At 40.3% G+C, this 26,255-nt stretch overlaps 3 protein-coding genes across 4 annotated transcripts in view; 1 reads left to right on the top strand and 2 right to left on the bottom strand.

Moving 5' to 3' along the window:
- Nucleotides 1-4,308, bottom strand: part of LOC129179689 (eosinophil peroxidase-like) — a 13,180-nt gene extending 8,872 nt beyond the window's left edge. Inside the window, 6 exon segments of the mRNA XM_054773254.1 lie at nt 3-209; nt 294-420; nt 518-650; nt 724-899; nt 3,997-4,081; nt 4,246-4,308. Coding sequence (XP_054629229.1) covers nt 3-209; nt 294-420; nt 518-650; nt 724-899; nt 3,997-4,081; nt 4,246-4,306 — 789 coding nt within the window. The 5' untranslated portion in view covers nt 4,307-4,308.
- Nucleotides 1-19,314, top strand: part of sftpbb (surfactant protein Bb) — a 26,855-nt gene extending 7,541 nt beyond the window's left edge. The window contains exons 2-12 of one of the 2 annotated variants that reach the window (XM_054773252.1): nt 4,805-4,869; nt 15,796-15,857; nt 16,107-16,159; nt 16,579-16,653; nt 16,769-16,891; nt 16,981-17,094; nt 17,366-17,446; nt 17,654-17,837; nt 17,914-18,056; nt 18,312-18,392; nt 18,898-19,314. In XM_054773252.1, the coding sequence (XP_054629227.1) occupies nt 4,805-4,869; nt 15,796-15,857; nt 16,107-16,159; nt 16,579-16,653; nt 16,769-16,891; nt 16,981-17,094; nt 17,366-17,446; nt 17,654-17,837; nt 17,914-18,056; nt 18,312-18,392; nt 18,898-18,927 (1,011 nt within the window). In that variant the 3' untranslated portion in view covers nt 18,928-19,314. Of the gene's footprint in view, nt 1-4,804; nt 4,870-12,985; nt 13,085-15,795; nt 15,858-16,106; nt 16,160-16,578; nt 16,654-16,768; nt 16,892-16,980; nt 17,095-17,365; nt 17,447-17,653; nt 17,838-17,913; nt 18,057-18,311; nt 18,393-18,897 lie in introns of those variants that run through there. The other variant, XM_054773253.1, reaches the window with a different exon arrangement.
- usp39 (ubiquitin specific peptidase 39) lies at nt 19,226-26,255 on the bottom strand. Its single transcript, XM_054773250.1, has 13 exons — nt 26,069-26,255; nt 25,718-25,796; nt 23,624-23,718; nt 23,414-23,550; nt 23,134-23,286; nt 22,819-23,044; nt 22,651-22,725; nt 22,463-22,530; nt 21,162-21,350; nt 20,865-21,007; nt 20,580-20,715; nt 20,401-20,487; nt 19,226-19,408 (listed from the first exon to the last, which is right to left on the bottom strand). Exons 1-13 carry the CDS (start codon nt 26,130-26,132, stop codon nt 19,355-19,357), a joined length of 1,506 nt encoding a protein of 501 aa, XP_054629225.1. The 5' UTR covers nt 26,133-26,255; the 3' UTR covers nt 19,226-19,354.

Here is a 26,255-nt window from a genome sequence, read left to right as displayed (position 1 = left end):
ACCTCGATGGGGAAGCAAGGTTCAGTGCGCTCGCAGCTCTCGTCGCAGTCAATGCCATTACTGAATGAACGAATGACTGGAGAATGAGGTGTGAACGTCAGGTCGTGGTCTATCCACTCTCCATAGATGGTCAAGAGGTGAGTGAATACTTGGTCGCTCACCACATCATTGATGGGTGTTTTCAGAACGCTGTTAGACACCTCTCTGACCTTTGATATGATGGAGGAAACTATTTAACCAAAAACTTCAAATACGTAGATGACTTCAGTCCAAGCTAAATGGAATGATCATACCAAAGGAAGAAGGAAGCCGTTAATTTTGATAGGGTCCCACCCTCGAGGCTCAGAGATTCCATCTTGGTACTCAGAAGGCAGCCAGCGTGCAAATGGTATGTTAGAGGCTCCCCATCGGGGATTATACCTTCAAGCAAGTGGAATTAGCCAGTTAAGTAAAAGCTACTAAATGCAGCTATATAGGAAGGGGAACAGTCAGGAAGACAGAATCATTTCTGTGTTACCTGTTGTTGCAGACACTGCTTGCAGTGCGAAAGACATCAAGGTTGGGTGTTGTCCTGCAAGAGGGGATGCGTTGTCGTGGTGAGCAGCCTGTCAGTTCTGATATGAACTCTAAATCCTCCTCAGACAGCAGGTCTGGCAACACATGCAAAGGTCCAGTGACTAATTGTATTTTTGAGGTTCTCCTAATATTAAAATGCAGTGCTACCTGTGGCGTTGATAGAACGTCTCTCACGTCTTTCCGCAGATCTTTTGATGATATCCAGTGCATTGCTCATGTAATCAGCAGATCGGGCTATCTCACGAGAGATTCCCATAGGCTGCTTGAGCAAGCGTAACACATCCTGGGGCCTCGCTGCGTTCCGTTTGACACGTTCAAGGCACCTGCAGAGGCATGTCATCATCATCATTTATGATACTAGTCTGAATGCACCAGTGTAGCTTAGAATACCTATAAATGCATACATGGACAAACTAATGACACCAACTTCAAGAGCTACATCAGTCAGAGATGCATTAAAGGTGCTTTCTGCCTTGGCAAGGTACTGCAATGGGAGTGCTAGCATTCAAACTTCATGTGTCTTGCCCTCGCTCAGAGCAAGTCACACCCCACGAAACACTCACACACACACAAAAAGGTGACGTGATTAAGCGCCAACCAAAACGCAGTACTACAACAGTCAAACATTTATTTAGCAAATACTTACAGTTTTTACAGTTTTATACTTAGAGAAGTAAAAATATTTGACACATACAATGGGAGAACATACAGTTTGTTACTAGCTAGTCTTAGTGAAACGGTGTACCACTAACCAATGAGTTTGTTAAAAAAGAAGAAAAGACAAGAAACATCGAAAAACATAAGAACATGGATGGTTGCACTTTGGCTGTAACAAACATCAGATGAGGGTAAAATTAGTTATGTTTGTTGTCAGATAATTACAGCAATTTAATAAATGTTAGTTATTAAAATTAGCTATCATTGAATATACAATCATCCCTCGCTACTTTGTGGTTCGATTTCGAATTTTGCGTCTTCATTCTATCATGGTTTTTCAAAAATATATTAGTTAATTTAAAAATGCATATTTAAGCTCATGTTACATATATTTGCTTAAATTACGCATTTTCAAGTATAAAAATGGCTAAAGGAATGGTGTGAATGGTCATTTATCTATTTGTGCCCTGCAACTGTCCAGGGTGTGCCCCGCCTCTCGCTCGAAGACAGCTGGGTTAGGCTCCAGCATACGCGCAACCATAGTGAAGACAAGCGGTATAGAAAATGCATGGATGGAAAAACACAGGCTACTGTTGCAGCTGTAACCCACAGCAAGATAAAACTCAACTCTGAACTCTGTCTGGCACTCACTCTGCCTCCCTAGGAAACACATTTCTAGTTACACACGTGCATACGAGTCTTAGTTTTGTCTTAAATGGCTTATTAACTCTTATTATGTCTACTATATTGGGTAATACGAGTGCAAAAGTGACTACAGGGGTGTAAGTTCATGTCTCAGAAGCTCTAATAATGTTATAACCCGTATTTACTGTTGAAGGTCATAAACAGGTTTTCTATGCTCTAACTATAAAAATATTCAATTTATAAATAAGGAATCCTACTTGCAGAAATTCACTTATCACAGTCAGGTCTGGAACTAATTCACGGTGATAATCGAGGGATTACTGTATAGCCTAACACAGCAGTATCCAAAGTGTGGCCCGGGGGCCATTTGTGGCCCACAGCTTGTTTTTTGGTGGCCTGCAGTACATTGTAGAAATAAAATTTAACCAAAAAAAAACAGGCAAAATGTGAAAAATAGAGCAATAACACAAAATGTAAATAGAAGAAGCTGAAATGCTGATACTAATAATAAAACTAAGCTTTATCTTTAAATATTGTATATTTAATGTTATTTTCAGTCTTTTTACAAAATTAAAAAATATATAAAATTGTCAAAGTGGCAGCGCACATCCTTTGATTTTCAGTATGCAGCCCTCGGTGGAAAATGTTTGGACACCCATGGCCTATCATTAATTTGACTAATTTGTTTGTAGAATCCACAACAGGCTTGTTTAGTCATAATATAAATCCGTAACAATATAATGTTGTGCTCCAAAAGCCTTTGGAAAAGTGTCTGATTTGCTTGTTTGTTTTAAAAACAAAATGTCACTGAAGTAAAAGGTCAAGGCCGCAGCTAACTGACAGCTTGGCAAAGTGTAACCCACACTGTTTCGCACCGCCCACTCCGGGGCTCGAACACAGGACCTTCGCAATGGGAAGCGAGAGCGCTGACCACACGGCCAAAAGCCTGGATTGTCGACCGCGTGGTCAGCGCTGCTCTTAAGGCAGAGGGAGTGAGGTTTACCAACGTACACTTGCACAGCCTCACCAGCTGGCATCCGTTACAAAAGAGTTTAAAGAAATATGCAACAGAAGTCGAACACCAATAGGTTTGACAAGGGAGTGATCAAACACACTGGCATTAATTGTGGCAAGCTGTCAAACAGCAACCATTGAGGTTTCACAGACTAGCCTTGATTCTCGCGGCAATACGGGACAAAGTGCACTGCTTGTCGGCTCAATACGGGTGTTGGGAACCCTACATGACACAGCACACATGCGCATTCATGTTTGCGTTGTCGTGACATGAATTGTCATGTCGCTGCCGCACGGCGATCATTTTTTGTGATTGGCTTTGAAAGGCATTTATCGGCATATGCCGATCATAAGTCTTTTTATGGAAATACTAATAATTTGCAGTTTTGACCTGAAAATATTTCCTGAGACGGCGTGCTGTAAGTGATTGACAGCCATTAACGCCATTCCCCTCTTTTCGGGTGAAACAACTAAATCTCATTCAGTTTAACTGCAATATAGGTTTTTTTGTGGCGGACAATCTGTTCTCTGAAACCGCTATTGGTAACATATGCTAGCTGATGGTGGTGGTGTTATATTTAGAAAAAAAAGTTTAATTTATAGCCAAGGAGGAATAGTACCTTTAATTTAACAAAATGTTTTCAACAATACCTAAAAAGCACCTTCACTGTCTTTTTTTAAAAGCCATCTCAAAACGCATTTATTCCTTTTGGCCTTGCATGAAACATTGATTTTACAGAATGAAAGTGTTTTTATTGACTGTTGTTTTTATTTATTTTATTGGTCTTTTTTATTGTCCTGCTGCTTGTTTTGTGTTTTTAGTTGTCCAGTTTCCCCAGTATACAGCACCTTGAATACAGTGTTATTGCTATTTGGTGCTCTACAAAAAACAAGCTGATTGACTGTCCTTTTTAAGGACGTATTCTATAAAAACTATATTGGCGACGCTTTTCAGAAGATGCAATTCAAGTGAAGAAAATAAGCATATTGTTACATCCATCAGTTATTAACCCTCAGTAGACTGAAGGTGTCGCTAACATACGCCTTTCATTTGTTAATAAAAGGTTAACATTTTCTGCCTTCTCAAAAAAAAGATAAACTCACTCTTGTCTTGAGTACTCATATGCAGAGTCCACCTTAGTGATGGCAGCGTTAACAGCTTTTTCAATTTCCTCCCTGCTCAGATGTTCTGAAAGCAAACGATACATTAAAAAAAACATTTTGCGCCTGCAATGCATCGAAGACACTCAATGCGGAGCAAAGCATACATTGTGTTTAGAAAGTAGAGATAAACATGAGAGTATTGTAAAATATACACAATGACATTTGTTTGTTCAAGTTATATACACTTACGTGCGTTCACTTGCCACTGCAACCAAAGCGCCGTAAGCAGCAGGTACACACCCCGAAACATTTCTGGAAAGGGGGAAAAACACATTATATTTCCATGACGAACATACACATAACGCTGATCAACACATTAAAAATAAATAATAAAACAGGATGAACAAAAAAATGCATATACATGTTGGAGAGAACCTGGATTAAAGAAGTTCCAACGTGTGTCAATTCTGGCCAAAGAATTCGAAGTAGTTGTGCTCTTATGGGCTTTTATAGGCGCATCAGTGGAAACACCTTTCGTTACCAAGAATTTGGAGCATTTTTTTTTTTATTTTGTTCTTCCTAGTTCCGCCTTAGGTAGCATCCTGGTTCAACCACTTCAACCTGTAGTTGGCATAATTATGACAAGTAAAAGAGCAACGTCTCCAAACGTCTCTCCACTCTCAGCCATTTGTTTGTTAAATATTGGAGAAACTAATACAACAAATACTTTAATTTAAACACAAATATTGGTTATTTATAAATCATTTACACTCAAGTAACATTTCTGTATTCCTTCTTTTACTGGAAGATGTCACGAGTGGTGCGTGGATGTACAGGTGTGAATCCCAGTATGCAGAGGCAAGACACTTCCAGGTAAGAATAGAAGCTTTACTTGACACTTTTGTAGTCAAAAAAGTACAGCAACTAAAAACAATGGTGCTACAAGAGTGTCCTAAGCACCGCGACAAAAGGTTACTAGTACAAACGAGAAACTAAAACTACCTGAGAGACAGGCGGGCCACTGGGCAAGCAGGTAGCAAGGCTAGTACCAGAAAAGAATGAGACAAGGATACAGAGGCGAATGACTAGGAAGTCAGCAGACATTCAGCGTGCAGAGTAGCATCCAAAACAGCGGAATACTCCTACGCCTTCCTGCAGCAGCTGAGGAGCATAAATGCAAGTGCGGAAAACTAGCCTCTGGAAGACGCAAAACTGAGCAGTAACGAGCCCATAACAAGTCCAAAAAGGTCTCTAGCAGTCAGGCGATAACGAACAAGCTGACATGTCACAGCCGAGCGTGACAGTATCCCCCCCCCATTCAATGAACGCCACCTGGCGGACTGCCTGGTTTGTCGGGGAACTTACGGTAGAACTCAGAAAGGAGGGTGGGGTCAAGGATGAGCGACCGAGGAACCCATGAACGGTCCTCAGGGCCTCCTGGTCGATGAGGTACTGCACACCCCTTCCCCGTCTCCTGGCGTCCAATATGGTCTTGGCCGTAAAGGCAGGGTGTCCATCAACCAAGCGAGGAGGGAGAGGAGGCACTGGCGGTGGACAGAGGTCACTGGCTGTAACTGGCTTCAGACGAGACACGTGAAACACCGGGTGTGTCTTGAGGAAGGGGGAATCTTGAGTCTAGCAGCCCACCATACACACCTCGTACGGTCCAACAAATCTGGGGCCCACCTTCTTGGACTCAACAGCCAGCGGCAGGTCCTGGGACGACAACCATACCCTTTGACCAGGTTGGTAATTAGGTGCCGGCTTGCGGTGATGATCTGCTATCTTCTGATTACGCCTTGCGGTGCGTGACAGAGCAGCCCGTGTGTCGCACCAGACCCGATAGACCCGACGAAGAAAGGAGGCCACAGACGAAACAGAACACTCTGCCTCCTGGGAGGGGAATATTGGAGGCTGGAAACCGTGGACCACATGAAATGGGGAGAGACCGGTGGAAGAGCACACAAGGGTGTTATGGGTGTACTCCACCCAGGGGAGATAACAAGACCATGACGTGGGATGCTTGTAGCACACGCATCTTAGGGCTTCTTCCAAGTCCTGATTGGCCCTCTCCGTCTGACCGTTGGACTGCGGGTGGTACACTGACAAAAGGCTAGCAGAGGCCCCCAAGGACCTACAAAAGGCCTTCCAGGTGGCTGAGGAGAACTGAGGGCCTCTGTCCGACACCACATCAAGAGGTATGCCGTGGAGACGAATGACATGTTGGATCAGGAGCTTGGCCGTCTCCAGGGAAGAAGGAAGTCTGCGTAGAGGGACAAAGTGGGTGAATTTGGAGAACCTGTCCACGATGGTAAGAGTGGTGGTGAACCCGCTAGAGGCAGGCAGACCCGTCACAAAGTCCATAGCGATGTGCGAACAGGGGCGGGAAGGGATGGGAAGTGTCTGGAGCAAGCCTGCTGATTTGAAGGCTTGTTCCTGGCACAAACGGAGCAGGCGGTCACAAAACTTCTTGTGTCGGCGTGGAGGGAAGGCCACCAGAAGCGCTGGGAGAAGAGAATGGCCATGCGTCTAGCTCCAGGGTGGCAGGTGATCGTGGAACAATGGGCCCAGGATGCGGGAATGGGGGACGATAGTTTCCTGAAGGTTCTCCACACCAGGGCATGCAAACATTCTGGAGAGAGCGTCCCGTTTGCCGTTGCGTGAACCGGGACGGTAGGTCAGAGTGAAGTCGAACCTTGTGAGGAACACCGCCCACAGGGCCTGGCACGGGTTGAGGCATTGAGCCGAGCGGATGTATGAGAGGTTCCTATGATCCGTGAAGATGATGAAGGGATGGGCTGCTCCCTCCAGCCAGTGCCTCCCCTCCTGCAGGGCGAGAACCGCTGCCAACAGCTCCCGATTGCCAACATCATAATTCCGTTCAGCGAACTACTGAACTGGACTACCTCCACGCATTGGCTGACACTAGAAATAGTGTCCGTGAAAATTATTAACAGAATCTGTGAGGTCAAAAAAGGTTGGGGAACACTGCATTAGCCTACTACCGAAAGCTAACGCAGCATACAGGAGCTGCTGCTGTGTTTTTATTTTGGAGTTTGGAAGTTAATGCTAGGTGTAGGCGTTTGTTTCGATGTTGCTATGTGAAATCAATGCCCCCAGAAAGCACGTTCTCGGAATGCTTAAAACATACGTTTAAAAGTATGGCAAAATACTGTAAATATCACGTTATTATGAATGTGCCTGTTACTACATGGTTACCTTGCTGAAGGTTTTTGGAGATGTTTTAATAACGGGCTTTGTAGGCAGAAAAGGTGTGTCCCATTACGTGCATTAATTACCTGTGTCTTTTTAGCTGTTTGTATATCTTTAGAACGCACAGGAACAAAAACGGCCTGTGTTCATTTCTCACATGAGGGTTGTGGTTGATGGGCAAAATTTTAAAAAAAACTGCCATTTTCCCTTATCTTGTCTTATATGTGGTCACTTGGACACTTTGGCTGGTTTTATCAACACAGTTGTTTAAGCTGTTGTTAAAACAAACACAATGAAATAAATGACTCCGCTACAAGTGTCAATGGTGATTGTTTAATCACTGCATCATTCAAAATGAAACAGACAATCCAGCTAAAGCAAATTCAAATTTGCTTTACAATTCAAATTTTCTTCAAGTTCCGTCAATATACAGTACACTATGTAGTTGTTTTAATGACATTAATTAATGACACTAATTTGTAATAAAAAGGAGTGTTTTTTATACTACGTTTGGTAACCTTTCCATCCACCATCTACCGCTTATCCGAGGTTGGTGTATCTTTAACGTGTGTTCGTGTCGCACATAAGGATTGTGGATAATGGGCAACATTTTTTAAAAAGTGGGGTTTTCCTTTAAGTGCACATCCCAAAGATTCTCATTCTCATCTCCTTTTCCACTGCTCCGTATGTCAATCATGAGAAATGTAAACAATAAGTCTTTAATTTCATCGTGCAAGGGTGATTTGTGTCACGGTTGCGGCTTTGATGTTCCTACTTATCACACATCTATAAAAAGGTAACCACTGTAAAATGTAAAAATAACAAATCTGACTTCACTTTCACAGGAAATTATCAGGTAAGTGCATTGTTCTAATAAAAAATAAGTGATGTGTGTGTATGTGTTTAGTATTTTATGAAAGTTTATTTTTCTGTTTTTCATGCAAATTACAATCTTGAAACTGAGTCTTTACAAGGACTTACGCATGAGTTTCATTCTCCAGTCAAAGTCAATTAAAGTACTCTTGAGTGTACAATAAGGTGGTTTTAATACATGAAACAGAGAAGCTTTTATTTAGTTTTACAGTATTTGTGTTTTTAACAAACTGGATCCTAGGTCCTCAATAGGCAGCCCGCATGCCTAGGGCGCCACATAGTGGGGAAAAGAGAGGACAATTCCAAGGGCCACTCACAAAAAATAGAGATGTGGTGACAAGAGTTTCCGAATGCCCGACCTTCCAGATCTCCTGATTGTGTAGCCAGCCAGTAGGCCACTGTGCGCCCCCTTGCATCTGTTGCAAATATTTAACGTTTTCTGCACTTTATTTTTACTATTTATATCACATTATATTTATGAATATAACATACTGCTGCTACAAGGAGATGTTGCCAGACGGAATTTCATTGTACCCCCTTGCTTCTTCTAAAATTATCATCTTCTGAGGGAAATTATCATTTATACCAGATGTGACGTTGCTCTGGACCATCTGCTACAGTAATACATTACGACTGACAGTGTAAAGTATTGCTTATAATGCAGCCTTACCTTTATATAGATTTAAACTAAGTGTTGCCATTGGCAGAACACCTGTGTAGCATGCAGGAATTGACTAAAAAACACAGCCCATCTAGCTTGACGGGAGTTTAGCCTTTGAGCTGACTGGATGTATTAGAGATTCCTGTGGTCTGTCCATACCAGAAATGGTTGGTCAGTTCCCTCCAGCAAGTGGCACCACTCCTCCAGGGCCAGTTTGACCGCCAGCAGCTCCTTGTCACCCACATTATAATTCCTCTCTGCTGGGGCGCCTGCAATAAAAAGCACATGGGTGCAGCTTTTGATCTTCTCCGACCCCCTTGTCTGAGGCGTCCACCTCGACAATGTACTGCTCCTGGAATGCTTCTTCTGCAATGGGGGTTCCAAATGAAACTAGTTTAAGTCGTATTGCAGACAGGTGTGCCGAAATTTCTAATAAATCTGCACTAAAAGTTGGCAAACCCCAGAAAACGTTGCAGCTCCTTTCTGGTCTGAGGTGTTGGCCACTCTGGCACCGCCTTTATTTTCTCCGGGTCCGCCTTGACACTGTCTTTTCCCAGAATGCTGCCCAGGAATGACACAGATTCTGCGTGGAACAGACACTTGTAGTTAATGTAGGTGTTGTGCTGTCTGAGCCACGGAAAACCCAGGATCAAGGGATCCTCAGGGGTTTGCCATACCAAAAAATAAATCTTCTCCTGATGGTTTCCAGAGAGCATGGGAGTTATGGTTTCAGTCTGGGTGGGTGACTGTGGCCAGACGGCTACCAGCTAGTCTTTATAGGCATGAGCGGTACACCAATGTCGGCCGCCTGGTTAGCATCTATGAAATTACCCTCTACCCCAGACTCCACCAGTGCTGACACGGTTTGGGACTGACTACGACCAAACGTCAGGCGTTTGCTGGGTATCTTCTTTGAGCTAGCTTCTTCAGGCAGGGCCTGAACGATAGCAGCACATTTGCTATGTATTCAAATGACATCCCATAACAATGAGAGGTTACTGACTGCATGAGTAAGGGTTTAAAAAAAAACTTGCTGCCAGCTGAAACACCTCAATCATCAGCTTCAGCAATCTTTTATGATTAAATCAAGATGGTGCCTTTGTGTTTGTTGGCACATGAGTAGGGCGTAGCCAATTTTCTATTTTCATTTTCTTTGTTTAATGTTAAGTGCATTGCAATTAAGTTGTTTATGCATACCTGCCAACCCTCCTGTTTTCCCCAGGAAACCCAAATATTTAGCCCTTCTTTCCCGTCACTCTAACTATTAATAACAAATAGTTCAGTAAGTTTCATTTATTTTTTTGTAAACATACACTCACTCGTTTTGGACTTGATGCCAGTCATAGTTAAAATTGAGAAATCTTACGTTTTGTCTGACAAAAGATTGTATTTATAGGACATTAAACAATTCAATCAGTTGTACATTCCAAATTACATTTTACTTTATGAGGCGACTACTACTATAATATTGTGTCCTGTGTTAGGTTTTTCTAGTACCATATTTAGTTCTCTCTACTCCCATCTATTGATCAAAACATGCATTGTCCTAATGTTTGTGAAGCTATTTTGGCGTCACGCCGGCATAAAATATACCGTAATCAGTTGTTGGACAGTGACTTTTTTGTACATGTTTGCCTTTGTACATTACCGCAATGAATTTGAAATGGAACAAGAAACATAACTCAAGTGTACACTTTCAGGTTTAATTTCAAATGTTTTGCTAAAATATGGCATTCACATTTCCAAAATACAGAAAGGAAATTGAATATTCTTCATCGGCAAACTCGGTGACCTGTACTCACCCAATACTTTTCACTAACTGAAAATGGCAAGAGCCACACACAAAGCATCCCCAGTGAGGAAATTCACAATTTGGGCTCCATTTTTCAGTTTGCAAGACTTGAGGAATGTCCACCTTTAACCCATAAGAACCCAGACTCATTTATCCTTAAAGGAAAATTATCCGGGCTATACCACAGACCAAGTGGACCACATAGAACAAGTTTTTTTCAAAATAACACTTTTTATTATCAAAGATCTGTGTTGTTACATATTTGTTACATTGGGCGTTAGTGGTAAACATATTCCTTCTTTGAAAATAAGTAAACCTGACGTTTTTTACAAGTGATGGATGGACAAATGAAGCTTCATAAGCACTTGTGTTATTTTTGGACTACTCTATATGGCACTCTTGGTTTAAAGATGCCGTGGAATTTTTCAAAAATATCACAAGTGCTTCATGAAGCTTCATTTTCCAATCCCTAGTTTTACTGCTTGGGGCCACCAAAATGCCTTTTTATTTGTATTTCCATAACATATGTAAAAACTGTGACTTCAATAGCAAGGTTTCACAAACTTCTTCATCAGTTTTGCTTTGCATCACAAAGTATGCCAAATGCATCAAAAATAAATAACACTGCTTATTTGGGGACATTTGCAATAAACTACCATAGCTGCAGACCTACAAACATAAATTGTGCAAAAAAGCGTAAACGCTGAAGAGAAATGAAACTGTTGTATCATCAGCACCTTGCCCAAAACATTTTCTCAGTTCTTATGTCTGGTAAGTCTCTTCAGCCATTTAGCCTAGGTCACATGGTAAGGCTTGAAACAGTTTTGTTCCTCAGTGAAGCAAAGACGCACATCACATTTCTCACAGAGAGTGGTGGTTGCATTGACTTTGCAGAGTTTGCAGCAGCCATGTTTGTCACATTTCACAGCCCAATGTGCGACTTGGTCAGTGAGAACATCATCTGGATCTCCAGCACGAACCCTCTTGGGCAGCGGTAGTGGTAGAAATGTGGCATCGAGTGATGGGCGGCCTCCTTGTGCCTGCCAAAGAATGAGGCTAGTGGCAACCTCTGCCTGGAATCTGTGGCTTGCCAGTTTGATACATCCGTGTTGTCAATGAAATGCAGAGTTTCCTGCAGGTTCTGAAAACAATTACTTGACATGACGTCAGCTACCATGGGACACCTTGTGTCATTTTCCCAGTATGCACGATTTGCTGTCAGTTGGCAAAGACCCATGCACAGGTAGAGGCCAATCAGTATTTCCAGTTCTTTTCCACTGGTGTTAACATTGTTGTGATGTAGAGATTTTTGTACACTGTACAAATTTGTTTGATCCTTTTAGTAACATCGCATTTCTGGTGTTATGAACTTTCTGAAGTACTCCAGAGGACTATGAAGATTGTCTGGAGGTGGTCCTTTGAATGTACACTCAGGGGCTTCAAATGGTTTCTCCCTCCAAGAAAACTTTTTCCCTTGGACAGTTCCTTCTTCAGTTCCTTATTTTTGGCCATGGACAGTGTCTTGTTTTTTTCTGAGGACAGATGTATTTTGCTGCCCTGAATTCATTTGGTTGTGGTACATCATCTGGTGTACTTGATTCACTACTGTCCGAACCACCACACTCACTTGACTCGTCAATCTGTCTGTTTTGACGATTGGGATTGTAAAGAGGGTCATCAGGGTCTTCATCTGAGCAATCATCACATCCCTCAAACTAACTATCATCTCCCAAAATGGCCTCCAGTGCATCATAACAAGTGTAGCGTGTGTTCTTTCTCATACTACAAATGAAATCGGAATAATATAATATTTAATAACAAGAATAACATATTTCAATTTTTGTAGGATCAGCATGGGATAGTAAAAATGTGTTAACATGATGTACAGATTTGCAAAGATGGTTTTGTAACACAAACCAAATACTTTCACATTATTTTGTGTTTGTAATTGTTCAGTACACTTTTAATTGACCAGCAAAACATATTTCATCTTAATATAATTGAAACAGCTAAATTAATTGGGTGGATTATTAACATTTTTGTTATTGTGACAAATGGGTCACATCAGTTTCTTCATTGTGATTTTAAGGCTAAAAAGCCGATGTGACATATATGTTACAGCAATATTTCTGTTACTTTTTTGATATTACATTCTTCAACAAATATGGTCAGACCAGGTTGAAAGTCATTTAGGACATGTTATCAAAGCATGGAACCTAACCTGTGTTTGAAATTACATGTAGTATCAAAAAACAGCTCTTTGAAATTAGCTGCTTCCTTGAAGTGGGCACACAGGCCAGACCTGCATTTTGGAGAGGTCACTTCCTGCTACAGTCACATGACTGTCACATGGTCATCACACCAGGATGTTTAGTATGTGTCGCTTAGGGACTTAACAAGTTAAAATCAGACATAAAGCTTTACAAGGAAGAGACTGGGACCTTCAAAGTGCTTGTTACACTCGTGTCACCGTGGGTTCTTATGGGTTAAAGACATGAGTGGACGCCCAGAAGAAAGTTGTCTGACTTGTGAAGAGGTGGAATGAAAAGGTACATTTGTCTTTGTTAAACACTTGGCTGTAACATTTTACATTACATTGCTACCGATTTGATTTTTGCAATTTTTCAACTGGTCTTAAAATTTTGATCAGGAGTGTATTTCTGTCATGCTGTTGTTTTGGCGATTTGGAGCATTTGCAGCATTTTTCTTTCGCATTTGTTTCTGATCTTGCAGCGTTTATGTGATTGCTGCAATTTCTTGTTATATTTGTTTTATGGCGTTTGTGTTTTGGTTTTCGTTCATGTCTGTGTTTGGAGCTTTGCTGCTTGTTTTCTTGACCACTGTATTATTCATACCTACAAGACCAAATTGTCATTGGCTTTAATGTTGAGGCTTGGCAGGTTGTAGGCTCTTTCAGCCCGGAAATGCGCTGCTTGGTCAGAATTTGTTTCAGGTCATACTGTTGAAACATGAATGGCAGCAAATGACTAATCAAAAAACACGATACATAATGTGCAACTGAACTATGACACCTTAATTCCGAAAAAAGTTGTAAATTCATGACAATAAAGTTGTAAATTGACGAGGATAAAGTCGTAAATTTACGAGAATAAAGTCGTAATATTACTAGAATAAAGTTGTAAATTTACAAGAAAAAAAGTTGTAAATCCATGACAATAAAGTTGTATATTTACGAGAATAAAGTCGTAATGTTACGAGAACAAAGTTGTAAATTTCCGAGAATACATACGTTTCCGTGAAAAAAAGTCAGAAATTTGCAAGAAATTTGCAAGATAAATCGTAAATTTACAAGAATAAAGTCGTAAATTTACGAGACTAGTCGTAAATTGACAAAAAAAAGGTCATAATATTGCAAGAATAAAGTCATAAATTCATAAGAATAAAGTCGTAAATTTACAAGAATAAAGTCGCAATATTACAAAAATAAAGTCGTAAATTTACGATAATAACGTCTGAATATTACGTGTCATTGTGAGAGTGAAAATACAGCACAGCTGAAATGCAGATGAATTCTGTGAGCTCAAGGGGCTTTTGAAAAAAATAATCTGAGAGCCCAGAATAAAGTCATACATTTACGAGAAAAAAAGTCAGAATTATTCTCGTAAATTTACGACTTTATTCTCAAAATATCAGTTGTTTTTTTTCAATGTGGCACTAATATTCCGTCGTATGAACAGTTCATATCCTCTTGAGCTGACAGAATTCATCTGCATTTCAGTAAGTCTCAGTTGAAAATATTTATTTTCTGCAGGTTATATGTCGTACTTGTTTTACTGAATTGTCCGATGTAAAGAAAAGCACCTCATCAATACACATAGGATAGTATACAAACATTTTACTACTTCCTCAGAAGTAAAATTATCTTTTTTTTAAACTTCCCTGTCTTAAAGACAATAGGCGACATCACATTCACAACACTTTCATTTTGATTTTCACATTATGGCACGTTGTCATTATTTATTGACTATGTAATTTAAAGATATCAAAGAAATTTTAAACTTGATCTAAGATATAAAATACATTAATTTAAATATTATTGTATATAGTCATTGAATCAATGTCAGTTGAGTCTCGACTATATTGCCTGCAATCAGGGGTGGACTAGGACAAAAATTTGGCTACGGACTTTATGGTTCAGACTGGGCCCGGCCGTCTTTTTTGTACAGATGCTGTCCAGGGTTGGGCTCGAACGTCCACCCTCTCCCTTTCAAGAGTGCAACATGTACCGTTAACCGCACCCCTTAAGATCCAATAGATGTCAGTATTGAGCAACACAGCGCCACAGTACAGACACTGGATCGATAGTTTGGTTAATGTGCCACAACGCTTCACGAGGCCATATCTACCCATGACTACTAGAGCATTAAAATCTATGTAAATGCATCATTTTAAAAATGTCTATTGAGTTGGCGTATGTAAGTGTACAACTAGAACCCATGCGACTTCTGTGCTATGCTAGCTCACCAGTCCCAAACAAGCCATTGGGAAATGGCAACGGCCTTTCTCTGTCACAGAAAATCACTGAATTATTCAAGACCGCCTCAGCGTTCACATAATTATATACAAGTCCCGAAAAACCGTCGCAATTTCGCGGACGTTGTGGCCGACCAGTTCCTTACGGGTCTCCGACACCCCCCCTCATATGTGACGTCATACAAAACAAAAAGCGCCTTCCTCCCTGTCACGAGGGTCTTGACGCATTAGTACGCGACCTTACAAGGATGCCTCCTAACAAGGCTAACTTCCGGTAAATTCTACATCCACAAATGTAAACTTGCCAAAGTGAAACCCCTCTTTTATGTCTTCATGAAAGAACTGAAGCTGTACCTCAAATCAATATCCTCTGTTAATAACAAGAAAGCTATCAAGACTATAAATCTGTGCACCCACTTCAATATCCTTAATTCAATTTAATTTTCATTGCTCATGTCCCCTGGTGTATCTTACGTTGATTACTATTGTTATCTTTTTTTTAAATTTAAAAAATCCTTCTAAATGTATTTATCACTTTTCTGTTAATTTTTTATTTCCTTAATCTCTATATGACTTATTGTATGTTGTTATCCAATTGTTATTTGTTAATGCCCATGGTTTGACACTATGTTATTGTAAATTGTAAGGCATTGTAAGGCATTAATAAAGTTGAATGGGAAAAAAAAGGCTAACTTCCGGTGCGTCAGAATCCACAGCCCAGATAAATAAATCTAAGTCATCAGCATTTCATTTCGTCCTCTTCCAGCTATCTAATGATGTCTGCTTTTGGGTTTCGCCTGGTGGTCTTAATGGCGTCTCTGTGCCCTGGTAAGATAAAGGTTGACATTTTAACGTCTGCATCAGTCACTGACATGTCACTTGCTCTATTGTGCATATGTTGTTATTCTGGAACATACTGTAAGATTATTGCATGGAGGGGTGCGGTTTATTTGGGCGGGAGTGATTCAATATTTGCGGGATATGTACATGCTCATTCATTTGATTATCCATATTTTTTTATTTCATCAAATTACTAGATTTCAAATATATATATCTTTGGGTTTTTTTCCTTGGTAGGAGACTTCATGTTCATCAAAGACCCTCTGGCATTTATGAAGGACAAATCTCTGGTAAGACTTAAAAAAAAATGCATGTAAAAAAAAAACATGCACATGACTGTTGTACATAGTAGCAAATACACGTTCATGTTTGCTACAGTAGTAGTAGTAGTAGTAGTACTTTATTAATCCCACAGCAGGGAAATTCATCTGTTACAGAAAACAGTAAAGTGATGTTTTCTTAGTGAGCCTTTACCTAAGCCAAAATGTAAGCTAACTAAGTTATGTAAGTGTCAACATGAAAAAAAAAATATTGAATGAATGATCAGTAATCTATATTGAGACTTGGACATGTTAAATGGTGCAAATGTAATCACATGATGTTCCTTAATATTACGTTTTTACTATATTTATTACATATTTATTATGTTTTTATTTAAACACGAGACCATGATATATGACAAGTGATGTTTGTGTCCTCTTCTCATAAGACATCTGACATGTGTTCAGAGTGCAGCCACATCATCCAGCTCTCTGCTAATATGATTTCCAGCAAAGATCGTAAGGTGGGAATGTTGTTCATTTGTCTTCTAGTTGCATTCAGCTACACCAGAATGTTGCATTGTCTACCAATTGTTTTGCACAACCTCTCAGTGTTCTTCTCACAAATGGCTTTTGCAGGAGCATGTGTATGAAACCTTGCATGCACTCTGCCAACACCTCCCAGATAACGAGGCCTCCGATTGTGACTCTCAGCTAAAGGTGTATTTGCCCAAAATCCTGCGACAAACACTCGGTCAAAATGTATGTTCTGTACTCTAATGAGAGAAATATGTTGAATATTTGCCCTCATTGCATGGTTTCTAATGATTGTGCATGACTATCTTTTGTAGGAAGTGAAAGCAACCTGTTCAGCTTTTGGGCTGTGTGCGGCCCACAACGACGAGGAAGGGAAACTTTTCCAACGTGACACCGTGAGAGATATAACTGCACTCACCCACACTCATGTAAGCATAAGAAATCAGAAGTGGAATGTACAGTATACTGAACTGACTGCACAAGAATGATAAATGATTTAAAGAGTGAAATCAATGAAAACTGAGCATTAAGCCGCTGTTGTATTGAATCTCTTAATGTGCTCGGATGCTGTGTATTTTACAATTTCTTTACACTGTTCTCTTTACTTGTCTTGCTGCTGTAATAAGTAAATTTCCCCGCTGTGGGATAAATAAAGTACATACAATACAATACAATACAAGTGTAAATTCTTTTCTACAGGAACAATTCAACCCAGTGTGCACCCTGTGCCTGCTTGTTATCAAGAAACTGGAGACTATGTTGCCCCAGAATATGACTGAGGTATGTTTTTGTATTTGTTCATTTTTGCTGAGGCTGATAGTCATTGTATCCCACCGGAGAGCGGGGGGTTAATATCAGAACATGACATCTCAACATTACGATAGACAAAGATGTACAGCTGTAATATGTGACGAGACAGCGGTTCCAACACCTTTCATTATGTTCTTCACTGTGCCTGATGTCACAATGTCGTTCCTCTGTCTGTAGGATGCTTTAATGAAGCTCATGGATGGGGTTTGCGATCTCCTTCCTCTTAGCTACAAGACCCAGTGTGATGACTTTGTTGACAAATACGGTGTACAGATAGTTGAGTTCCTGCTTTCGTCGGCCGCCCCTCATACCATATGTATGCTCCTACATCTCTGTTTGTTCAGGGACTCACCTGCTCCAGGTTAGTTGCAGCTTCTTTTATAGGACAGACAGCTATTACTTTATAACCAAGTTATGATGCTGTGATGCCTTCCCAGAGCTGCCCGTCCCCTCAGACTGCGAGTCGTGCCGCACACTGGCTATGCTGAGCCGACTTCACCTGGGTCTCAATGCCACGCAGTCTCAGACATCCTCTTTCCTCCAGTCTGTCTGTGGTCAACACCACAATGCCATACCAAAGGTGGGGCTATTTACTCCTGCTCTGAGTCTTTAAACCTCCATACCCTTCTAAAACATCATGCAGTTATTTTAGTACAGTGGAGTTTGCATGTTCTACCTGTAGGTGTGTGTGATTGGTTGACATGTGATTAGTCCAGGGTGTACTCCATTTGTCACCACAAGTCCGCTGGGATAGGTGGTCTTCCTTGACTGAGGATCTATTCATTTTTTTCCCATTTCTTTATATAAGCAGTTAAGCAATGCATTTTCTTTTCAGTGTGAGGCTTTCACCAAAATCTATGGCACACAACTGCAGCAGGGTTTAGGAAACCAGGCGGACCATACAGACGTTTGTGAAGTAAGTGCACAGGACAAATTATTTCACAGGAATTCAAGTCACTTGTGAACTGTTCCTACACAACAAAACTTTTGTGAGCAATTACAATTAATTACTAGCTGTGGCATGAGCCAGGAGGAAGCCATTCAATTGTGGTGTGGAGTTATGCAACTGAAACAGGAACAGCAAGAGTATGCCAGATTCATCTGTTGTAAATGAAACTGTTCTGGCAAAAATCCTACAGTTCACTCATGCTCCATGACTAAGCTGCTGAACAGGACAGGTTAAAAAGTGAAATAATAATAATTGAGTGAGTGTACATCTATGAATTTGCAGAGGAAGTCATTTTGTAGATCAACTCATGTGGTCTTTCCTCTCATAAATTCCCTTTGACAGGATGACTTGTGTGTCTATTATTCAACCTATTTCATTGATTTATTTATCCATATTTTATTTGGTCTTTAGAAAGTGGACATTGATTATTGGTCTATTTTTTAATATAACCAATTTGATTTTCTCCTTTCAGAACCTGGCCTTTTGTGAGAAGCACAAGTGAATAGCTCAATCAACTAGCTGTGCAAACACAATCATAAAATCTTCTCCTGTGACATATTTTAAACTGTTTTATGAAAAGTGCTTTTGTTTGGAGATTTTCTAAATTTGGTCTTCACGAAAAAGTGAACTAGAACAAGTGTGTCTGGGATTCAATTGCAACTACCACATTTTCAGGGCCGTATGTATACTGAATTAACGAATGTGTACAATTTACATACAGCTGATTAAACATTGACTGAAAGCTTTACAGAAGAACTAACATTTTTTTATTTGGTAAGATGTACAAAATACAGGTAGAAGCATGTTTATTTAAAAACTTTTACACAATAAAAATACAAACTGGAGAAAAAAAAAAGTAGATGATTGAGATTTTTTTGTGTATGCAACTAAAAAATGTCCTGTTTGCCTCGTGATGCTTCTTTTGACCACTACGCGCCTGTGTGGTTGTTTGTGTCCTTATCACTCCCCTGTCGCTTCCAAATCTACAAGAGATAAAAATGCAATTAGTATAATCTGAGACCTGAAAATACAAATTTGCTGATATAGTGGAACCTCCAAGGTCTAACAAAATCTTAACTATATTTTCTTTTGTCATAATGGAAATTAGCTATTTCTGATTCAAACTTTTGGAATAATAAAATCTTGATATTTTATACAGACTGTACAAGCCATTTTTAAGTAACATTTGAATATTCTTAACTTTAAAACAGCAAATGTGATTTTGTGTTGCAGGTCCACACGTCTTATTTTTGTAAAAACATTCTTAATTATCACACAGAGGTTAACTATTGCAAATCAATGACGAAACTACTTTTAACTTTAATAACGCACAATTTGATGCTGAATATATGGCTTGCATAGCTTGCTTATAGCTTGTGGTGCCATACTTATTCGTGCCGTTATCCAAGATTGGACATTTTACTCTCTTCTCATACTCTTTTCTTAACACCATGGCCCTTCTTGTGGACTAAGACATAATTAGTCCTTTTATGGTAACTGGACTGAGCTCACATGAAGTACACTGAAGTCGTGTGCTGACGTCTCGTGTGATGTCATGCATGTGATGGCGGTTCATCTTTATGAATGTGTGTATGTATATAAAAAAGGCCACAAAAAGCAAAGCAGATTGAATCCTTTGATACTTGCTGAACTCAGGTCTCACGTGTCATGCAGGATTCAAACTGCAGTTTAGTGTGTTTGAGGTATATTTTCCCCGAAAAATTGGTTTAATTCTGAACTGTACAGACTGACTTGAGAGATTCCACTGTTTATTATATTATTTTTACAGGAGCTATATTTGTGAAAATATGAATAATATGGATGAGAATGCCACATCCGCATCCTTTGCTCTTTCAAGTTTTTGAATTCACATAATGAAAACGATATGCTTGTGACTTATGCAAAAAGCTAAAATAGATAATTCAGCTTCTGCTCCATTTAATTTCACCAACTCACACACACACGCACAACTTACCTGGATGTAGGCCTCTGATAGTGTAATCATCTGGGGTAGAATGTCAATCACTTGCAGGTCTTGCATCTCGTACCACTTCCCAGTTCCCTGATAAGACACAAAAGACCAAAACAAGTTTAAAACATGACACTTTCATCAGAGTCGCTTATTGTCATCGAATGGCATCTGTCTGAACCTACATGATGCAGGACATGTATTCTGTAGGCTCCTTCAGTTGGTTTCCCATCATGCACAACGTTAGCAACAAGGTCATAAGTTGTGTTCTTCTCTGTGACTTGGGCTTCTTCTGTCAAGTACTCACGAAGGTCTACATTCCTGATGAAAGAAACACAAATAAACAAGAAGAAAAGCAAATGCAATTTTGGACACACTCAGTTCAACAATCACCTCCCATCATCTACATGACTGGTTTGGTTTTAAGCTTTGACTGAAGTGCTTGGCTTTAGTTCACGACCAACACTCACGTGATGGGGAAGTTGACGATGGTGGGGTTCTTTTCAACAAAAAAGTTATTCTTTGTGAACCTTTTGATGCAAAAAATGAGGTACGGTGGAAGTTTGGTCAGCTGGAACCTTTTCAGGAAGTTTTCCTTGTATGTTTTGTACTCCTGAAAGTACATCAAATAAAAGGCTGCTTTTTAAATACTCTCATTAAACATTGGCATCGGCAGAAAATCAGCCAAGAATCATGTATTTTGTTTAATTGTGACACTGTTACTGATATATCTGAAACCAAAGATGAATATATAAGTCGACTGTTACCTTCTCTGTCCCGCCGTTGAACTTCGATAGGATGTTGAAGAGAGGCACTTGAGGGATAATAAGCTGCTCCTTCTCATCCTTGTACAAGGGGGCAGTCGGAAGGTCAAGCGTTAAGAATAAGAACGTAGACTCAGACATCTGCTCCTGGTACTCCTCGGTCAGGAGCAGCGCATCCTTTTCCTCTGGCGTCTGGAAAAATGTAAACATTTTAGGGGTTTGGAGTTAAAATGACTTACTGTGACTTTTGGTGATCCCTGTACCGCTTTAGCGGAAACACATGAGTCTCAAATATTTGAAAAGACAACATGTTAAAAAGTATGCACTTCAACACATAATCACAGCCTGTATTCATATACAGGTGGTCCTGTATATGAATAACATTTTCTTAAGCAAAAATCACAGAATTTGCTCATTTCTTGTCAAATGTGAGGCCACTGTGAGAGTGGCTTCTCGGCTTAGCTCCCTGCCTGCCTTCTGAGTGCACACTGATTGGGATCACAGCGTCTGCCAGCTTCTGTTTGTCAGCATGTTGCCAATATTATAATCTTGCAAAAATATTATTTCTAAAGCCTGTATAATGTCTAATATAAGTGTGTCATCATTATTCTTGCTATTAGGACAATAAAATAAACAGAACTGCCATACAGGAGGCACTTGCAAGTACTAATGCATCCTGAAGGGGTGGGGGAATGCGTGAGCTGGAAGGTGCTTGTCACTGACATCCTCGCACAGAGGAAAAGCCTGTGTTTTTTGTTTTTTTTACTTTATTGACATGCACAAACAGCAGTGCTGTCGAGAGCTAGATTTACAAACAAGTCAAATGCAAGATATTTTTATGCTCTATTGAATGAATGAATTTGACTGCCAAGATGGAGGATTATATACCCAACCTCACCAGGAGGTTATCAGACTTTTACAAAGTATGAGAACTTTTCTTGAAGATATACAGACAAAAAGTTAAAGGACACAAATGTTTTTCAGTTGATAAAAAAAACAAATAAATTGGACTAAGAATATCTGAAAACATTTTTTAACCAAAGTGAATTAGTCGCATGTTTTTTTTTTGGGTATGCTCTTAATGAGCAACCAGTATTAACATTATTTTTTAACTCCAAAAGAGTCAGTGCCTCACCAGCCATAAACTTCACTGAAAGTCACTGTTTTTGATTAATTTATTGGAGCATGTTTGTAACCACGAAACGTCATAATCAGAGGACCACCAGTTCTGCACACATAATTACAATTTACAACTTGCATTCTATGAGTCATCTCAATAGTTGAAAAATAACAAAAAAACTCACCAAATCTGGGTGTGGTAGTTTCTTGGAGAAAATCCGCATGGAGCCTTGAAATGCTTTTGTAATGATCGCTGGAATGACGGAAAAACAGACATTAAATCATATAAATGAATCATTACATTTTATGGATTACACATAGATTCTAATAAAAAACTATCAGTCCCAGCTTCAACTGTTTTCCGCTCACTCACTTGGCTTTTTCTTTGTGCCTCCAAGAGCACCGTGGAGAGCATTTAAAAACCAAGTCATAAAGTCCACAGCGTCGCCTTCCAGGGCAGACATAGAAGGTGTACAGTTATCGCCATAGAACATTTCAATTCATTTCCTATTCTTCACAAATGTAAGCACATAATTCCGACCTTGCTTGGTGATTTGGAAGTTCTTCTTGCTGCAGAGCACAACAGCCTGGAGCATCTCATGGGGAGACACGTGGGCCTTGAAGTTCCTGGGATTCCAAAGTTTGCGCATCAGCTCACCAAAGCGCTGCACCAAGAGAAACATGATGTCCCCCGGTGGTCTGCGGATCCCTCTGTAATTTTCTTCCTCCAGAAAGTAGTTCCGCAGAGGTGGAACGTTGGAAAAGGCCTTGAAAATTCAAAGCCGTCAGATAAAATTGAGAACTCTTATTTTAATTACAACTCAAGAAAAGTAAGTAATGATTAGGTTATTCATACCTGCAAGACCACGTTGGCATAGTCATTGGCTTTGATGTTGTTGAGGCCAACAATCCCTGGCAGGTAGGTTGTTCCATCGTACGCTCGGTAAAGTTTGCCCTGCTTGTCCAGACCTGAAATGTGCTGCTTGGTGAACGTTGGCTTCAGCACATACTGTGAAAGCATAAATGACAACAAACCACATATTCACAAGAGTACAGTAAAAACATTGCACAATCTAATTAGATCCAGTACAGGCGCTATCTCAAAAAAATGGTATGTATACAAATATTTCACTCACCGTGATGTCCTCTAATGACGAGTCAATGATCTCATAGTTGTCCGGCAGACAGTAAAACTTGAGTGTGTGCAGATTGAGGAACACGTGGTGAGTGAATTGGACACTGTGGGTGTATGCGTGGGATTTCAGACCTCGACCTACACAAGAAGGCAAGTCAGTAGTGTCGTCCAATAACAACAAAGTGATGTTTAAGTGAGACAATGTACGTACCCTGGAAGTACTTCCCACATATAAGACAGGCATACACGTTGATGTGGGAAAGAGAGATGGAGCACAGCTTCTCAAAGTCAAAGTCCAACACACTCCTGATGAATAAACATACAAAACATGAGCTGAGCTGGGTACCTGTAAGTATTTTGAACTTAGTTATAGGGAAGAGTGAGGTAAGATGAGCCACATTATGTTGTCCTGGACCTAAGTGAAAATGTCACGGAAGTAGAATGAAAACATAAAGGATTATATCATACGTACGGTATATACAATTGCCAATACATTCTTTCACTTCCCATTCAACATTCAACTTTGCCAGTTCTCAAATAACATAAGAAAATGATAAAGCAAAATAAGTGTGACAGTGAAGTTGAGGTTAGACCATCGTGAGACAGGTTAGTTTTACCCTACTGATGATGTGTTGTTGCAATAGCAATCCTGTTTTTATTCTTCTCCTTTATTTCAGGATTTCTCCTGCCAAATGAAATCAACAGAATGCATCTCCGACAGCGCTGACCAAAATAATGACTTCTCAAAAGAAATGTTCCTGTAGCTCAACTTGCCCCAGGTGAGGGGAAAGTTGTAAAAGTCAGTGGGTAAAGTAAGCAATCACAGTAAACTGACCATTTAAGTTTTAAAATGTAAACCTGAGCGCATTGTGCTCACAAACAGCTTCAAGCGTTTTTTGAACTGGTGAGAACAAACGATCAGTTACCTTCAAAACAACTATTCAATATTCCCATTGTCAAGGTTGCAGGGGAATTTGAAGCATCGTTCCCTCCTTGCAATTTCTCAAGCCTTTTGAGGTTGAGGTAGCTTCTTCAGCACATCACTCCTGGAGAAAGATGCCTCATCCTTTTCCTTGAATGCAAAGGTGGGTTTCTTACGACCAGTGATCCCTGGGCTTCTTCTGAGAAATCTGGCACGCACTTCATTGCCCACAAGTCTGTCAACCAAGCCAATGTAATGGTGGCTCCTTTATTAGGATGCAAATTTTACAATGACAAAGTCACCAACTACCAGATCTGAAACATCTGGTTCACTTCCTTCATCGCTGGAGCGCTCATGCTTACAAGTGTCATCAAATGGGATGGCAACATCTTTCTCCTCAGAGGTGCTTTCCACTTCGCTTTTTCTGGGTTTGTTTCTTCTTCAGCTTTCCTTGCTCTTTGTTTCTTTCTGTTTGTCCTTTTTGTTTATTTTTTGTCTCTCTTCATTGACATGTTCCATTACCTGCTTTTCAAGGGTATCAGTCAGGATTCCTGCCTTCACATGCTTTTGGTTTGCTTGTTTTCTAGGCTGCTGATTTTTGGGTAAGGGTAGAATCTCAGTGGGAGACCCAAAAGATCCAGCTTGGTTAAATTGCTAAATCTTTCTCTCTCCAGTTGCTGACTGTAGAAATAATCTTTGTTTCCACCAAATCCAATTCCAGTTAAAGGCATTTCTTGGAGAAAAGCCGTGGAACTGTTCTGCCAGCTTCTTGGTATGGTCTGCTAGTTCCTTCTCCACCTCCTCTGAAAAGACTCTATTTGCTGCTACTGTTCCACCGTACCCTACTGTCTTTACTGTCTTTCCCTCTCTCTTTTGCATGTACCTCCTCAATGTTCACCTGTCAATGTCTCTCCTTTGCCACTGATCTGACGGATTTTGACATCACTGGTTGCTCTCTCCATCTCTTCAAGGGGTGTTGAGCCAGCCTCAGCTTGTTTTTCCTCGGTTTTCAGCATGATACGTTTTCTACAATGTTACCATATCACAAACACTAAATTTGCCTTCTAATGGGGTAAATAATCGGCTCAATTTACCCCATAGTCTTTGGTTAACGTTGCATCATAGCCACCGTTTTGGGGGGAAAAAAACAGGCAAGCTTAGAAATTCTGGCTAATCTTTAGGAAAATGATTCACGTGATTTTATGGGTTACATGTATAATATATAATTTTAGACCTGGATATATTTGCCGTGACACCGCGGTTATTTAACCTGATATGCAGAAACTGAACTTTGACATGCGCGCGGTTAGCTAGAAGGGGTGCATCAACGTATCCACTGGCTCATCTTACCTCAGGCTCCCCTACACGTTAAATGCATCTTGCCTGTTTATGGTGTCAAGATATGGACAGTGTCGGCTTCTTCGATCCTCTACTACACGTCCTCGTCCTATTTTGACTGGCACTGCAACATGAAGTAAAAGTGAGATGAGACATTGCAAGCTAAACATGCTAGCCAGCAAACCTACATAGCAGATGAATGGATGGGGGACTATTAATATGTCGAACAAGTTCAGCATCAGGGAATGGCCTTTGCATAACGTTTAATAAACTATGTTGTCTATGTCTGTATCAACCGGTGTTAAGCAAGTAACTATCTCCTTGTAATGCTGTCGTTAGCTACTAGCTAATTCATTCTCGTGTAGGCTGCAGTGAAGTAGCATACATAAAACTCACCTCCGTCATCCTCGTCGTCGTCGTCGTCCAACTCATCTTCTCTTTCTCGCTTCAGAGAAACCATTGCAGCTTTTTTAATGTAGGTTTCGGGTCGAATAAACGAGGATATACAACTTTATTTTGGACAAATGAATGGTTTAAGGAACACAAACCGCGCCGGAAGCCGCCGTGCGACGTCACCGTAATA

The sequence above is a fragment of the Dunckerocampus dactyliophorus genome, chromosome 4 (genome assembly GCF_027744805.1).
Source record: "Dunckerocampus dactyliophorus isolate RoL2022-P2 chromosome 4, RoL_Ddac_1.1, whole genome shotgun sequence".
Taxonomy (NCBI): domain Eukaryota; kingdom Metazoa; phylum Chordata; class Actinopteri; order Syngnathiformes; family Syngnathidae; genus Dunckerocampus; species Dunckerocampus dactyliophorus.
Note: the sequence above shows the minus strand (reverse complement) of the source record. Positions and strands in the feature narration are given on the sequence as shown.

Bases quoted from the DNA above. Each gene is read 5' to 3' on its own strand.
- usp39 (XM_054773250.1), bottom strand. From the start codon at position 26,132: ATGGTTTCTCTGAAGCGAGAAAGAGAAGATGAGTTGGACGACGACGAC. The intron at 21,008-21,161 runs GTAACAGTCGAC...ATGTACTTTCAG, and splicing joins TCAACGGCGGGACAGAGAAG to GAGTACAAAACATACAAGGA. The intron at 20,716-20,864 runs GTGAGTGTTGGT...TTCTTTCATCAG, and splicing joins ATCGTCAACTTCCCCATCAC to GAATGTAGACCTTCGTGAGT.